Source organism: Diadema antillarum, unplaced genomic scaffold (assembly GCF_040938485.1).
Source record: "Diadema antillarum isolate AM-2024a unplaced genomic scaffold, OU_Dant_1.0 scf00000006, whole genome shotgun sequence".
Lineage (NCBI taxonomy): Eukaryota > Metazoa > Echinodermata > Echinoidea > Diadematoida > Diadematidae > Diadema > Diadema antillarum.
Window position 1 is genome coordinate 4,044,434 of NW_027270895.1, and position 18,117 is coordinate 4,062,550.

At 39.3% G+C, this 18,117-nt stretch overlaps 1 protein-coding gene across 1 annotated transcript in view; it reads right to left on the reverse strand.

The window, feature by feature from the left end:
• LOC139715875 (microtubule-actin cross-linking factor 1-like) overlaps window positions 1-18,117 on the reverse strand; it is a 233,456-nt gene that overhangs the window by 160,477 nt on the left and 54,862 nt on the right. Inside the window, exon 3 of the mRNA XM_071627428.1 lies at window positions 14,134-14,195. Within this exon, the coding sequence (XP_071483529.1) occupies window positions 14,134-14,195 (62 nt within the window). The remainder of the gene's footprint in view (window positions 1-14,133; window positions 14,196-18,117) is intronic.

Here is an 18,117-nt window from a genome sequence, read left to right on the forward strand (position 1 = left end):
CAGAGAATGGGAGATCTGTCTTTTCAATTGATGCATTTTTGACCAATGATAAGACAGTGTACATTTACATGGGCTAAACTAAAGAAAGATTACCACAGCTTTAAAAAAGAAAAGAAACTTATTTTGGAGATTGATTTTCTCCTGTTTATTCATTTCTCTCTTTTTTTTCTTCTTTTTCTTTTTCTTTTTTTTTTTCCTTTTTTTCTGCAAACTGAACAGGTACTTGTCCAGCATAATCCAAGAAAAATTTGTTTCATGAAGAAAAAAATGTTTTTTGCTAACGTAAATGCCCTTGGTTAAAAAAAAAATACCGGTATCATTAGAAGTATATTCATTTAACCATTCATTCATTCATTCATAATTTTTTTTTATTCTCAACAGAAACACATAATTATATTTCTTTTGGTTGGATGCATAAATGACATTACAATAAACAATCGATTAAATTATGAATTTATATAAGAGCAAGAAACATACTACTGGCAACTAATATTTCTGCCGCAAATTTTATGCACTCCTCGCTAAACTCTGCCCATCATGAAGACAGCTTGTGGAATGGAATAGCCTGACAAACAGCAGAGAGGCTTATGCTTTTTTTTTCTAAATGACAAACTCGATATCTTGTCAGATATATATACTTCTCTCCCCCAGACTAAACAGGAAATTGGGCATGGCAAAGTAATCCCCATCCATGTTGCTACCATGAATAGTCACAGTCTTAAAAGAGAAGTGTCATTCTGTAGTCAGGTTCACTTTGTTTAAAAGAGTGAGAGTCAACAAGCGCAATTGTAATGCTTGCACCACAAATCTGACAAAACATGTAAGGTTGTGGAATATGAAATTCTAACATGATTTTTTTTTCATGAAGAGAAACACTCACTACACATGCAGAGAAGTCAAGAAAATATGTCACCAACTTAACAACTCTTCCCTGAGTTTGCATAATAGACTGATAATTTTACTGTAAGATTCTCTGTTTTGTCAACGATGCAGTAACTTCTTCATCTCAACATATTGAGAGGTAACATTGCTACACAATTACAACTCTAAATCAGAAGAATGCAAAGGATCGATCTGCTTCTTCATATCATGCCAAAAATATGAAATTGAGTTAAGATTTGGGTGCAAGTAAATAGAGCCTAGTGGGGTCACGATATATCCAGTTCATTTCATCAGCATAACTAAGACTCTGATTATCATTATCAGTGTTTTGGAAAAAATTTTGAAACTTAAGAATCTCATAACTTGCATTGGTTGTCCCAAGTTTGACTGCTCTGTACAACTGAACACATTTTTCTTGCCGAAACAAAAAATGTTGATGCACAGTCGAAGTTTCCCTTTAACCCTGTCTGTTGGCAGCTCTCAGCAGACAGCCCAGATTAGGGGGCATTGACCCAATATGACCTTTGCTCTAATTCCAAACAGTTTTTATCAGGGTGGGTAATCCCCCTTCCCCCACATGCCAGCTGGATGACATCATCACACTGACCTGGGAAAGATTTTTTTCTCTCTCTCTCTCTCTCTTTCTCTCTCCTCTTCCTCCTCCAATCAATACCTGTGTGTGTATTCATGATCTTGTTTTTGTTTTCGAGGGAAGGGGCATTCTTCCCTCCTTTTATCTATTTCTCTTTTTTTTTGAGCATTTCTTTCTCTTTCACAGAGCTGAAAGTAATGACGGTAATGATGATTTATAACAAAGTTCTAGATGATTTATGATAATGAGATAAGAAATGACACAGGAAAAGCAGTATTGTTTTCTCATGAATGACATGCAAATTGTAAAGAATACAGAATCCTGCAACTGTCATGCATCCACTTAAAATTTCAGTTATGTTTTTCTATGAGCGTCAATCCTGCAAGTCTGCCATGTATCTGGGTCAACTCATGAGCTTCCAAAAAGGAAAAAAAATCTTCCCTTTTCACCTTAAAGGCATATACAGACCACTCAAAAGAAATCTGAACTTCTGATAGATTTTTTGTCAAGAAAAGCTTCATCAATTTGTATGTTTGGAGAAAATTGTTACATGCAGTAGTGTTTCTTTACAAATTGGAAAGCTGTGGTTCTAGAAAGTCTGTACTGATTTTTAAACGGCAAGAGCAAGGCTAGGGTCAATGACCCCAGTTTTCCTTGTCAACATGCATCTTTGCATTCCAAGCAGTGGGGGACTCCCCTCTTCTGCATTATGACATCATTAAAACACAGGAGCTCTGGAATGTTAAAGAGCTCTGCCTGGAAAATTTACCCAGCATGGCACTGGCTGAGTGCAGCTAATTATAGCGGACTTAGTCTTGGTTGCAGTCTTCAGTCTACTTGAGTAGCACCATACAATGCACTCTATTTACAGAGTAATACAGGTATATGTCATGTGTAAATTGCTCTGTGTATAGTCTACACATTAATTTTGCCAGGTTGATGTTACTACAGCAACAATGATGATTTTGGATTCCACCTTTCTCATATACATCAGCTCATTAATATTCAGTATGGAATATACTTCTTTGATTTGTAATTTGAATTTGAATTTGATTTCATTTCAAATGTGTACAGTAGCCTAATCATCATTTTCATGGAGGCTGTTGCCAATTTAAAAGCCTGCATAATTTTTTTTTTCTGTGCTCATATCTGAAAAGCAATTAACTGGAATGAGGAGAGTTTCATCAATATAAAAGATTCAAATTTCTTTCAAAATTTTCCACAACATAAAAATGGGATTCGAGTAGCAGCCCTACGTTTCCTACTTTCATACTATCCTTTGAAGTATCATACACGATGCATCTCTCTGTCAATGTGAGAAATACAGAGTGAATAACTTGTTAAATGCACTATAACGACAATTTTAACCCGTTGAAGACGAGTCCCGAGTGTACTCGGGCAAGGGTCTATGGGAAATGCGTGTTGTAGCAAAATCAGCCCGTCCTCAAGGGGTTGAAGTATGAAAAACTGTGATAAAGCTAGGGAAAATGTATCTTAGACTGGAAAAACATTTGATTGGTGGATTGCAATGTTGTGACTTGAGAAATTATGAACATGTTGGAACTGAGCAAGGTACACTTGTAGGTACAGTCCAACTTAGTGTCTGGTAGGTCAGACTAGAGCAGTCTGGTAGCTGTCTGGGGAAAAGACAAATTCATGGTCACACACACAGATTGATAAGCAATATCACACACATTACCTCCCATAGGAAGTTATCATGATCAGTCAGGTGTGAAAAGCGGATTGTGCTGCAGACAGCATAGTGCTGGACAAACTTTGAATTAGTCTACACTGTACACATATCCAGACCCTTCCACTCAATATTCAGTGGCAGTCTTTAAAGGGGGACCTCTCTCTTGACCATGTATAACATACTTCTCATTTCGGTACATCATTTAAACAGCTGATATCATATCTAAACGTAAAGTGAGACTACAGTACACGTATGTGTACAATTTATTTATTGTGAATTTACCCATTGAGGACGGACTGATTTTGCTATAACACGCATTTCCCACAGACATCTGCCTGAAGATACTCAGAATTAGCCTCCGACGGATTAATGCAGTTTAAAGAATATTGGTTTCAATTTCAGTCTGACTTTGATCGCTTCACATCTCAAATATGTGATAACATCACCTTTCAACTTAACAGTATTCAAACCCATTTAAATATCCTGTCTCAAACTTCTCCAAATACTGTAAAACAAGGAATTTTCGCGTACACTTTAATTTCGCGAATTTCGCGAGCGCCAAGATTCGCGAAATTAAAATGCACGCGAAAGTCCTTGTTTACACTATATGCATTGAACGCCAGTGGCACTTCGCGAAAAATTCATGCCACGAATGTTTTACAGTAATTGTATCATGGGGCCTTTCATTCAAACGAGAATTTCTTACTCTCTCTGAAATACTGGGAAATGATAATGCAGTATGAATTATTATCCAAACACGCAGTCAGCCAACAATCTGACTTCTTTTGGTGGGTTCAAGACCTGTAAATGCCATCTTTAAAAAAAAAAAAGTCAAAAATGAGTTGAAATACTCTTTGAACTTTATTTTCTGACCACAATCACAGAGGCTGTCAGTTTTCAGACGGAACGTGAGAGGTTCTTAAAGTAAATGTCATCAACGGAAGAGGGTTCATGTCCTTTTTCTGAGTCATAGTTTGATGTCATGAAAAGAAAAGAACCTGATTTTTGTTTGAGGTGACAACAGTGACTTGCAAAAATGATGGGTGGATAATTCTAAGAGTAGGTCTGTCTGAGTATTTCTTGCAAATTTTAGCCTCTCAATTTGTGACAAAATGTATTTCTTCACTTCCTCAGAGGTATATTTCTTTTCGATCTAAAAAGAGATTTCAATATTCCTCTGATATTCAGATTTCTCAAAATCAAATTATATTCGTTCAGATTTTTCATGCGTGTATCATGTTTTTGTTATGAAATGAGTAATGATTTAATGAAAATGACATCATTTGATGAAGACTTCACAGAACTTTTAAGTTCCTTGAATACATGCCCATGAGTCCAACTTTCTATCATCTTAATCTTTTTTCTAATTACTTCGTAACAACAAGATTTACTGCCCAGTTATTTCCTATTACCAGTGCCTTGTCAGAAAAGAAACTTTATGAATTACTGCTATAGATTTCATTTTTATTGATCCACACAAGTACTATACTGAAAATTGATATCAATCAATACAATAAAGAAACAAAACTTTGATGTAACCATGCAGTATTGGGCAACTTGAATGGAATCAGTATTTCATTCTTCACTGAATAAGCCATTTGGTTTCAGATTCTAACAGGAAAAGTGCAATCAAATTGTGGATACTCCAGTCTATCTATGGCTGAGGAAAAAGGTCTCCTGACCTGCAAGAAGACTGACTTTTTCCCTTTTCATTACCGCTGAGGCTATCATACCCCGCACATCTGGCATTGAGGTTCATTTTTACAGACACACAAATGGTTATTATCCTCGTCTTGTGTTTGTTTTAATTACAACATTGCCAATTAATGCTCGACTGATAATGATGATTACAATTGTCCCGAAAGACATGCAATACGGTACGTGATTTCATACGTTGGTGCGTGTGTTTGTTTTAAGTGTAAGTATTCATAGTTAGCTCTCGCCCGACACATTCCCTGCACAAAGGCATGGTCATGCGGGGGAGCCGTGAATCAATACACCACTAATTAAAGTGAACGCTTCATGACAAATTGCCAGACGGCGTGTCAACAATCGGCATTACGCCACTTACGGAGAGACGAAGCGCAAACGGCTGTGAGGTCACTACTGTTGGCATCCAAGCGCGGACGTCCTAACCGATGGTGCGTAACAACTTTCGTCATCGCGCCCTTGCCTCGAGGGAAGTAAACCCATTTTAGCAATGTTCCCCGTAACCTTCACTTTAAATGTTTAAATGTAATCTGTAACCTGCTAATTAGCACTGGTAAATTACACTTGCACATCAACTTTGAAGGCAAGTACAGTCCTTTGATGAAAAGCAAAAATATTTTTGGCATTTCTCATTAATGCTGTTCATATAGCACGCACCACCTTTAAGAATATGCCAGGACAATAACAAAATTCAACTGAGTATATAATCATGCATACGATTCAGCAGTTCAGTGTAATTTATGATGCAGAATCGTATCAGACATACAAATATTCCAAAGAGACAGATGACTCACCCATATTACTATATCATTATGATCCAGATTTATATCGACGTTCTCTATAATGGCCTTGCCTTTGTAAGCCTTGCTATTGCCACACATAACAGAAGGTAAACACACTGATTTCCATGCATTGTAGAATGCAAATTAGAAGTGTCAGTAAATATTTTGTGCAGTGACCCAAAATTTTGAAATGTAAACTTTTGTAGGCTGAAGCACCCCAGTATGCTGATCACTGGAGATACTTTTGTTACCAGTGTCAATCAGGACAAAACGTTTGTGATAACCCATGCGTAAAGGTCTGTGATGATGCAGTATAACTTCATTCCGATTTGCAGATACATTTTTAGGGGGAAAACAGAATTTCAGTGCAGCCATAATGGATGTAACTTGTATCTGTAGAAATGCACATGCTGTGATGGAATCTGTGCATTGCACATGATGAGGATGGTTTATTCAGGACAAATATATCGAAGGGCTTCTGCAATCAAGTACAAGACTGATTGATTGATTGATTGATTGATTGATTGATTGATTGATTGATTGATTGATTGATTGATTGATTGATTGATTGATTGATTGATTGATTGATTGATTGATTGATTGATTGATTGATTGATTGATTGATTGATTGATTGATTGATTGACTGACTGACTGACTGACTGATTGATTGATTGATTGACTGACTGATTGATTGATTGATCAATCGATCGATCGATTGGATGATTGACTGACTGATTGATTGATCAATTGATTGATTGAAGGTAACAGCCCAGTACCTACATTGTATAATGACACAAACAGATGCTTGTTTGTTTGTTGTTGGGTGTTTTTTTTTTTATAATCCCCCTTTCTGCTATGCCATGAGGCTTAAAGCGCTCTATAACATAATATTACTCTGGTCACTACCATGTACCAAGGCCTACAGCGCACCTAAATTTTCACTCCCTGCCGATCATTCCTACTACACTGCCACAATGAGATTGTGGGGGGAGGGGGATACCCATAAATTTGACTGTGTTAGTAACTCTCCTAATTACAAAAATTTAGAGCTGTCCAGCCCATAACAGCTGTCTTTTCATTGACTGGAAAGATGAACAGTTTTGACAAATGCTACCAATCTATCTTGTTTGTTGTTATACACCTGTATCAGCTTTTTTCTCTTTGTTTTTTTTTGTTTTGTTTTGTTTTTTTTTGGGGGGGGGGGTGTGAGTAATAACATATCAATAGACTATACTCTGCTGTTACATGCAAAATTCACTTAAGCCCTTTTTACACTTGTGTTTCTTAACCCCGTACTTTCTCTGACCCAGGACTATCGTTAGTCCCGTACCAATTTTTTCAGCTTTTTACACTCCAATAAATCCCGTACCAAGCTCTTGTCCTGGGCTAAGGAGAAAACTGACCTTTTTACACTCGTATTTCTTAGCCCTGTACTTTCCAAACCACATGAATATTCATGATTACGCTGTGCACTGTACAAGTACACGCACGCACCAGCAGCACTTGATTACATCGTTTCTGATTGGTCAGTGGGGGGTCGGACTTCGTCTCCTTCACTTAACCCCGGATTATTTTTTCGTTCTGTTTACACTCGCTTGCTTGGCACCGCAATTGCGGTGCTAACCCTGCTATTTTGCAGGGCCAGATAGTACGGGATTATCGGTGGGGCGAGCCCACTTTCACAAAAACAAGTGTAAACAGAAAGTGGGCTAATGAAAGTCCAGTACCAACGGTGGGGCTAAGGCCCCCCCCCCCCCCCTTAGCCCCACCGTTGGTACGGGACTAAGCAAAAATTTGCAAGTGTAAAAAGCCCTTTACTATTCAACCTCCAATAATCTACCCTGTATGCACATTTCCCCACTAACAATTTGTCATCTACTGCCACTCAAGGCCACAATATGAATTATTCCTTCTCTTCGACCATTAAATACGATCATCTGAGCAAAGCAGGAATGATAGAATTGAAATTCATGCATAATTTAACAGATTACATTTTTCTTTCAATGGTTTTATCATCTTAATGGAAAATGAACCCCTCAAAATGTGTGATGTGCTATTGACTACAGAATACGGACTCTCTGAATAGAACGAGTCTATATGCCTGAACTCAAACATTGGCTTGCAGTAATAGCACACAGTATCCAATTTCTATTCCTGTCCAGCTTTATATCAAGTATGTGGGACTACAGAAAAATAAAACCTGTGTATAAATGAATATGCCTTCATTTTAAATTAAAAGCTACCAAACAGCTCTGTGAAAGGCTGATAGGAACTGACAGTATGCCTTATACTTCTGAACTTTCATGTTACTATGGTATATGAGTTCTTGAAATCCCGCAGCAAAGAACCAAGAAGGTATTCGCCATCGCGGTTGAGATCTAGCACTTCTCTCAACACTCGTGGAATTTGATTAGTCTGCGCCACCAATAGAGTTTTTCTGGTAAACCTGCATCAGTTTCTCTGAGTCTTATGCCCACAATGTGAAGCCTAATGCATGCACTGTACATGTACATCACCTGGTGACCGTGCACACATAAAATCGACTCACTACATGTACATTGCGCATAAACATGAATGCACATTCAGCATAAGCTGAATGAATCTCTAGATCCCTGAACAAGTCGTTGCAGTTTACATTTGTTATAAGTACGCTGTTTCCTTCAACCTCTCTTCAGGTCTTCCTAATCCCACATCCCATCATTTTTTACCAATAAAGACTAAATATTATAACTGATCGCACAGATTATACCGTTAGACATGGACCGCACAGCGTGTGTCATTCGCAATATGCTTAAAATACCCCCGTAATGAAAACTTCCGCAACCCTTAGGGCCTTACGGTGGGTAGTAAGTCCTCCTGATTCATTAAAACACTATAAAGTCAGCCATTGGAGTGAAGATTTGCTTTGTTTCTCAGTGACCAAGGCCTCCCTAGGAAAACAAGCCATAAACCTATGTTTAATTGACTGATAGGGAAAGATAGGACTGTCTGGTGCATCTGTCATAAATCCTTATGTACACATAAGACTCATTTTCAACCTCTCTACAGGAAATACCAAATAATCCGTATTAGTCCTATAACTCATGTGTGCAACATCGCTATGTTAGGCAAGTCTAATTCATACTTCTGGCAAGAGTCGAGATCCAAACCAATATGCTATGGAACAGAACAACATGCAGAAGGTATAAAAATGAACCTGCAATAGCAGTCAGACATGTGGTAGTTTGAAAGATTGCATGGTCATATACCAAATGAGGAAGAGAGGTTTGTGGTAACACGAAGGACTGGACATCATTTACCGCAAACCTCTCTGTCCTCAGGAGTCATGTCATTATTAATTCTATCTCTGGAAACTGCAGATCTTTCAGAGGCCATATGACTTAAACAGCTTTTTAAGACTCAAGGTCCTGTACTAGGCAGAAACACATGACAATACGACACATCATAACAAGACAGTCTATACAAGGGCTTCTGATCTCACGTCCAGCCCAAACGTCTTGGTCCAAGCAGTCAAAGGGTCATTACCCCTTCCAATCCCAGGTCCAGTTGCCAAACGTCTTGGTCCAAGCACTCACAGGGTCATTACCCCTTCCAATCCTAGGTCCAGTTGCCAAACGTCTTGGTCCAAGCAGTCAAAGGGTTATTACCCCTTCTAATCCCAGGTCAAGCCCAAACATCTTGGTCCCAGCAGTCACAGGGTCATTACCCCTTCTAATCCCAGGTCCAGTTGCCAAATGTCTTGGTCTAGCAGTCAATGGGTCATTACCCCCTTATTGTACAGGATCCTTAGGAGTCTGGAGTCCTCCTCTGGGGCAGAGATTAAGGCCCTAGTGGAACAAAGGCATCAGTCAATGGGATGTGGTGTTACTTAGAGAAGATCCCAAAGAGCTCGCTGCCCTTCAGTGGACCGTATAACAAAGTGTCATGAGACAATGCGGAGACAGGGAGGTCTGGAGTAGCAAGCTCTGGTTAATGCTTGGCCACCTTGCCGTTAAAAAAAAAAAAAGTGAGACAAAACTTTTTTAAAATCCCGCTTCCAAAATCCCTCTATAGCATTTGCAGCCTGTACCTCGATATATTATTAAAATGCAATAGGTCTGTCAACACATATGCCGGCCATGATTTGGCAAAACAACGTATCTGCATTTTGGTACTTCCGAGATATTCGCGATTTTAGATTTTGAAGCCACAAAGTACTAGAATTGTTCCCATTTCTCTCCAGTCGAATAATTTTCCAAGATACTTTTTTTGAAATATGGCTTACATCATTCTTCTAGTATCTAGTTAAAATTTAAGTCAACAAGAGATTTTTTTGTTTAAAATATCAAAGACTTTTTGTAGATACGTTGTTTTGCCAGGGGGGTGTTTCATAAAGCTGCTCGTAAAGTTACGAACAACTTACGAGGGACTGGTGATCAGTTCTTGTGCTGAATTATGGAAATTCTGATAAGTACAATAGTGTATAGCACATCAGAACTGATCACCAGTCGCTCGTAAGCTGTTCGTAACTTTACGAACAGCTTTATGAAACAGGGCCCAGATCACCCAAACTTCGGATCACGTGCGTGGTTACGCAAAACAACGCAAGTTGTTCCGCGCACCATGGCAGTAGCATGGCAGAACAACGTATCTTACCTCGCACTGAGCAGTAGCAAGGCAGAATAACGTATGTGCAGCGTGCAGCGTGCAGCCTCTCTGCGCATCATTCTGCGCAGGGAATGTGATTTGGCAAATCAACGTATCTGCGTTTTGGTACTCGGCAGTAGCAAGGCAGAACAACGTATGTGCAGCGTGCAGTCTCTCTGCGCATCATTCTGCGCAGGGAATGTGATTTGGCAAAACAACGTATCTGCGTTTTGGTACAGTAGCTGCGCTGCGGGTAAGACCGGGCGGGCAGCTGCATGCTGCAGTTAGGTTGTTTTGCCATGTCACACAATGAAGATGCGTTATTCTGCCAGAAAAACCGGAAGCTCAAATAAGATTCTGGGACAGAAACTGTTTTGGCAGAACAACGTAAGTAAGTTACATTGTTTTGCCAAATTATTTGGACTTATTTTGAAAAATAGCTGAAATTTAAATGCATTTTTCTAAAAATTGATACCACTTTGAGAGCTGAAATTTTGACAGATGTTCAAAAATGGCTTGATTTATCTAAAAAGCCAAAAACCTGAAAAACCACAAATTTTCAGATACGTTGTTTTGCCAAATCACGGCCGATGCAGCAGTCAACAACGCAGTAAAACGCATGCAAAGATTACTGTAAAATCAGAGATGTTCATACTGCATGTGCCATTAACCCACTGAAAATGAGTCCTGAGAATACTCCGGCAGGTGATGTCTATGGGAAATGCTGTTATTAAATAGCAAAATCAGTCTGTCCTCAACAGGTTAAGATGGAGGTATCATTGTTAAAACACAAGTATGTTGTCCAATGGAGGGAAATGTACTAAACTCATTTTTTTTTCATGGTCAGCAAGGTTTGCGCTGCCAATTCAAGGAGGTATATTCTTTACTCAACATGTCACCATTTTATGGAAGGTTACACCAAGAAGACAAGATGATTCCTCACTTCATCTCCCTTTTAGAGCCCTAGAAGGCAAGATGTGAGATCTCATCTCATCTTCAGGCCTTTTGGAGTCCGAGGAGGCAAGAGGCATTACATCGGATCTTGACTTCTCTGTTTCTTGGGTCTGACAAGGCAAGACGAGATCTCACTGCCATACATTTTGCCTTCTTGACTTCTTGTGCTTGAAAAGCAGGGAAAAGCCAAGAAGTCGCGATTTCAAATCTCATCTTCTAGGACCTGCAAAAACACGAAAATATCATATCTTGCCTTCTTTAGATATGAAAAGTTGAGGTGATGAGATCTAAGAACTCGCCTTCCGGCCTCCACCGATCAAAGTTGTTATTGTTGTTTTGTTTTTTTGGTTTTTTTTGTTGCTGCCGCTGCTGCTGTTGTTGTTGTTGTTGTTGTTGTTGTTGTTGTTGTTGTTGTTGTTGTTGTTGTTTTTGTTGTTGTTTTTGTTTTTGTTGTTGTTGTTGTTGTTGTTTTCAGAAAACTTGTGAGATACATAAAACAAAAGTTTCCATCAGCTGAGGACTGACAGATGGCTTAAAAGTAAGGGTCAATCTACTTTGCTAACGTTAAACCTGGGTCCCATTTCATAAAACTTGTTATCAGAGACAACTGCAAAAATTTCTATGACAAATTTGCTCTCAGCCAGTCAGACGCAAGGATTTCAGTAACTTATAACAACTATTACCACTTGTCACTGATAGCATGTTTTATGAAACGGGGCCCTGGACAGCTGCATAATTGATCACAACAAAGGGGGGACATTGGTGCTTAATCAGGCAATATCATGTAATATGTAGGAGAAAGGGATTGTTTCAACCCAATTGCCTACCACAACACAGTGGTTTCTGTGTAGAGTCTGTTGTCATGTTATAATTTCACACAAAAGGGGTTTATAAGAAAAGCAACCCTTAATGCATGTTTGGCTGATACCCTGAATGTCATTCGCCCCTACCCTCGCAGAGAAGATAATTCACCATGGATAAGCGCACAGCACGCTCAGGTGCCCATAATCAATGGTTCAATACATGGCCGATAAAAAGCTAATGCATGTACATGTACACACAGCACAATGCTTAATGTGGTTTCTTCCAGTCAAACTCAACAAACTATTTATAGAGCATTTTAAAAAAAGCATAAGAAGCCAAGGTACATATAGGACAAAAAGAATATACAAGTTGTACATTTCCCAGGGATTAATCATGCGCTTAAGTTTAAGGTGCGGTAAAACGCACACAAAGGAAACGTAACGCCTGATATCATTTCCATGCCCTGGAAGAAGGATAATTATTCTTCTTCCTCTTTTGTTTTCCTTTGTGAATGTGTGTGTGAGTGTTTTATGTGCTGCTCTGGTATACAACCATTACCAGTAAAGGGCTTTTTACACTTGTAAAATTTTGCTTAGCCCCGGACCAACGGTGGGGCTAAGGGGGGGCCTTAGCCCCACCGTTGGTACGGGACTATCCTTAGCCCACTTTCTGTTTACACTCGTTTTTGCCAAAGTGGGCTAGCCCCACCGATAGTACGGTACTATCTGGCCCTGCAAAATAGCAGGGGTTAGCACCGCAATTGCGGTGCTAGCACCGCAATTGCGGTGCCAAGCAAGTGAGTGTAAACAGAACGAAAAAATAATCCTGGGCTAAGCGAAGGAGACGAAGTCCGACCCTCACTGACCAATCAGAAACGAGGTAATCAAGTGCTGCCGGTGCGTGCGTGTACGTGTACAGTACACAGCGTAATTATGAATATTCATGTGTTTGGAAAGTCCGGGGCTAAGAAATACGAGTGTAAAAAGGTAAGTTTTCTCCTTAGCCCCGGACAAGAGATAGTACGGGACTAATTGGCGAGTGTAAAAAGCTGAAAAATTGGTACGGGACTAACGATAGTCCTGGGTCAGAGAAAGTCCGGGGTTAAGAAACACAAGTGTAAAAAGCCCTTAAGTGGTCTTATACAATACAGTTTTGAGAATGAATACTTCCCACAAACATTTTTTTTTTTTAATTAGTTTTGTACTACCGACAGGAATGAGCATATTTACTGTATGGGGAACAATTACAGGAAAAAAATGCAAAACAAATAAAGAATACAAAGTCAGCCTGGAAAAGTTGGACACTGCATCTATTGAAAAATTCTATATACTCATACGATTATGTAACAACCAGATGAGTATAAAAGGATATCATATTCTGGTATATAAAACCAAATGCTATTGACATCAGTTTTTCTTGACAGAGGAAAAACTGCTTCTGACAACACTTCCAAGTGAAGTACCAGAATAGTATGTAAAACAAGACACACACACATGGGGGGGGGGGGGGGGGGGATATTGCCAGCTATGACACCTCATGCTTGTGTATAATATGTGGTATTCCATAATCTTATATTTAATGATTACTAGTTCAACACAGATAAGGTTGTAAAGTGAAGGATAATCATGGCGATTTAAGTGATAATCTGATCAATTTAGTGAATGGAGATTAATTCCACTGACTAAACAGGGAGGTGGCCACCTCCCAGTAATGAACTTGAAGGAATAGGTTGGATCAAGACAGGTTTGCATAGAATATACTGGACAGAAAAGATGTCTTTTGTAGCAAACTGAAAGATTGTTCTATTAGCAAAATGTGCATTCACTCAAGATGAAGCCCCTTCGAAACCAACCGCAGTGGAGATCAGCAGGTCAGAGGTTGTCCAAGTGAATGCAGTGTCCTTTCCACTGAGTTTTGACATCTCTGCAGTTGTCTTTAGCAGGTGATTATCTTGGTCAATGGTCATCCACCACCACTTAAACTCTGCTGTGCAGGGCTGCTCTTTAACCGCGCTCTTTAATCCCTTTATTCAGAAGGGTGTGGGAAGCTACAATGAGACCCAACTCAAATCAAGTAGGGTTGTTCTTACCTTCTTTAGGTGCTTGTTGACCCATTTCGTGAAGGTCTTCTTTTGTATCCTGTCTCTTTCATCTGTGGGAAGATAGTGAGGGGGTAGGAATAAAGAGAGAGGGGAGAAAAAAAAGAGATGAATTGTGTGAAAAGTCAAGAGTACACAGGGAGTTGTTTGACAATCGCTTCAAGCCAACAGATAAGCGCACTACTCACCAGGTTCACTCATTCAAGGAGGACCATCCCTTGCTTTACAATGCACACGCAAGATAAAATCAAAATATAATATCAGCCTATATCTATCTATCCAGGTACAGATATACAAACATACATACAGACATACCTCCAAAAATATTAAGATGATACACACGAGGAAAAAAGGAATGTCCTTCAAAAGTCGAAACTTTACACTTCCTCATGACAGAAACCATGACTACCGCAAGGAAAATACCACAAAATTATGAATCTGATTACAATAAAGTGCAAATGATGGAAGCAAAGAGAGGTATGACACATCTAGAAATAGAAAAGATGCAACTGTAAATAGATGTACACACATAATTTGGCCAATCAGGACTTGATGATAGCCAATTTTGCAAATGCTTGATTTACGATCAAGAAATATGCTGACAAAATGAGAAATAAAGATGATGATAATATTTCCTTTCCAAGAGAAAGCTGGTATAAGCAATTTCCCATTTTTGCATTTCATGTCGTAGCAGTTCTCTTGCTCCAGGAGATATGTGTGCAAGTTGTTAATTTCACAGATACCAGTCAATTCCAAAATTTGTGAAAGTAAAAACATTATAAAATGTGCTTATGTATGTATTAATATTGCAGCAAACCTACCACAAGGTTCTTTTTGACCTCCTCTCTCCCTCTCTTTTTCTCTCTTCTTTTTCTCTATGTTTGCATTTTTCTTGCTCCACCACTTTCACAGTATACTTTAATTGTACTGAAAGAGAGTAAATATATCAAAGACCCCTTTCTCCTTGGTACTTTGCCATCTACTGTAGCAAACTTCTGTTAGTAGCCACAAACATGCTCTCAAACATCAACCTTGGCAGAATCTTGGGAGTGACATACAGTACCAACACCACTTCAAAGGGCTGACCCTGGCTTTATTTACCCTCACGTGCCAGTCCGTATTCAACGAGATAATCCTTTAGACTAGATCAAAGGCGTGTGCTGTGAAGACCAGCAAAGATTTGACAAGTTGTATTCACTCTTTCCCTTCATTTCTTCACAGGTGCTGACCCAACATGAAAAGAATTGGGATTCTTCTTCACTTCCACACCATGCATTTTGCAGCTCAATGCTTCCCCATTCAAAGGAAGTATTATGTTTTGGGATAAGACCAGGGATGAATAGTTTTCATAAAGCATTTCCAAATATTTCCGACTTGCATGGATTGTTTTTTCAACATCCCACAACAATAGCAACAACAATATCTACTTCTTTTCAAGGATGAAGTCAAACTTCAATGATAGATCCACCCATATCAATGGAAAACACACACAATCTTAATGATGACTACACTCTGGATTAATCTTGAGAACAAGTTTAAAAAAGTATTTTGACAGCTGGGATGAGGTAGAGGTGTCAACACTTCATCGTGTCAAGCTAAAGAAATATCAATCACTTCATATATTTGATATTTATCCCCAGCCAATAATAAAAAGAAAAAAAAACTCACTGTGGACTTTGGGACAGTCTGACATGAATGTTTATCCCAGCCACACACTCCTACTTGTTCATGGCACAATACATTTTCTGTAAAGTCACTCTTCTGGGCAACAGAATTACACCCACGCATCTGTTCATTTTCATTCTTTTGATCTTCCCCCTGGGTGCCATCTTTATCTTGATTGATTGCTAATGTCTGCTTTGAACATACATTTAAAAGTAATCTTGCTGAGGTGTTAGATGGCTGAGCGGACAAAAGCATTCATAGATCTCTGAATGACATGAGCATGGTGTGGGTTCGAGCCCATGCAAAGTCGACACATTCGCCCTTCAGCAAGGCACTCTGTCTACATTGCTGCTCTCCACCCAGGGGCATAAAAGGTTTAATACCCAGTAGGATGTGAAAGTTCATGTTGGTTGATCAGCATGTGCGCACCTGTAAAATGGCTGCGACTGGCTGGAATGCTCCCCAGGGAGTGGAGAATGAGCACTGTCAGTGCGGGTCAGAAATAATGTATCCACTGACCGGGTAATACAATGGTCTAAAAAGCGCACTGAGATACAATTGTACTTAATAAGTGTTACCTGCGCTTTATAAAAACTACAGTGGTAGCTACTACGTATTGATCTTGAAAAGCTCGTAAAAAACCACACCAGACATTGTATATTTCAACAATGTGGCATTTTTTATAATTCTCCATTGAAACAAATATCTAGAGCATAGGAGCCATAAAAGTTCTCTAAAAGTGCAGAAATGTGATGGCATTCTAGCATGTATCGCACCAACCTGAGATACATGCAGAAACAACTCTAACAAAACACGCAGGATGACAATGCAGAACAGTGGTTTCTTTCCCTGACTTGTACATATTGCTTTTAAATTAACGACCAATGACATCTCCTACTGTTGAGAGTACAAAGTATCTTGTATCATTATCCATCAACAACAGCAAAGTTTAACGATCACCTAATGGAAGATGATCCCAGCATCCTGTCATTACAGTAATAAAAGGTACCATGAATAATGTATTCAGCCTCCATAGGGTCCTCTTTACACTAAATGCATTCATACAGTAGCCAAATGTTGGCGCCACTTGGCACGGTTCCAACATTCACTTCCAAAAAATAATGGGTTGCGGGTTCATTGATGCTATTCATGTCCGCCGTTCAAAAATCTACACAACGCCTGAGTGCTGAAGATCAATCTCGTGTACCCTGTGAGCTCAGAGCTCACAAAATTTATCTTTGCACTTTTGCATAACTTACATGTTTCCATGTTACTATTATGAATAACAAAGGACAATGCAGCCAAACATGCTCAGCAGAACCCCCCTCAAATGCATTCAGCACAGCTACAAGCAGGTTTGGGCAATAAGGATGAGAATAGACCAGTTCGTAATTCCACCTTGCGCATGAGCGGGAAAAGGTCATTTTGGTTTGTAAATTCACTGAGATAAGCATCTGTGATGCGATGATTACATGTATTCTTGTGATCCTTGTCTGGTGCTTGCCAGCACATCCACCTGACAGCAAGAATGGTATTTTGCAATATAAAAGGAAATGGGCTGTTATTGCATTCAATACAAAACAATGAAATGGATGCCTGCTAAATTGTCAACTGATGGAGTATTCTGATCACCTGATCTAAACGCAAGTTCATTCTTTGTCTGAACATGAATTCCATAAATTGTTACGTCGGGCAAGCTTAAATGCATTATGCCACTTTGAAAACGAGTGAAGTACCTAACCAACTGAGAAAAAAGAAAGGTCATTTGTACCAATGTGTACATGAGCTAATTACGAACTGGCTTATTATCACGCCCTGCAGACTCAAGACAGGGTTACCCTGAAATGACAAAGGGGCGAGGGGGAGGGAGGGGAATGGGGGGCTCATGAGCGGGGCTCATGAAAGGAATGCCATCAGCGAATCATTGCAGATGATATTAAACATCACTCAGCAGACAATGAGAAGAATTACCGAGTTTTGGAAATGATATCTGGGACAGAGATTAATTTAAGAGTCAGAGGAAAGCCGGACTGATACAGAGCGGCTCTTCAGGACTTGGCTCCGTGTCTTTGGCAAAGGTCTTCAAGGTTAATCTTGTGCAAATGCTCAGACACTTGACTAAGCTTCAAATAATAATTTGAATCCATACTTCATAAAGGGTACTGCAGGAACAACAAATATCTCAAAGCAAAAAAAAAAAAAAAAACATGGGACTGACAGCTATAAAAGTCCCCTCTGAATGATTTTGATTTATAGCTATTACATAATAATAAGCACAATATCATGGCATACTTTGCTGTATGGAAATTG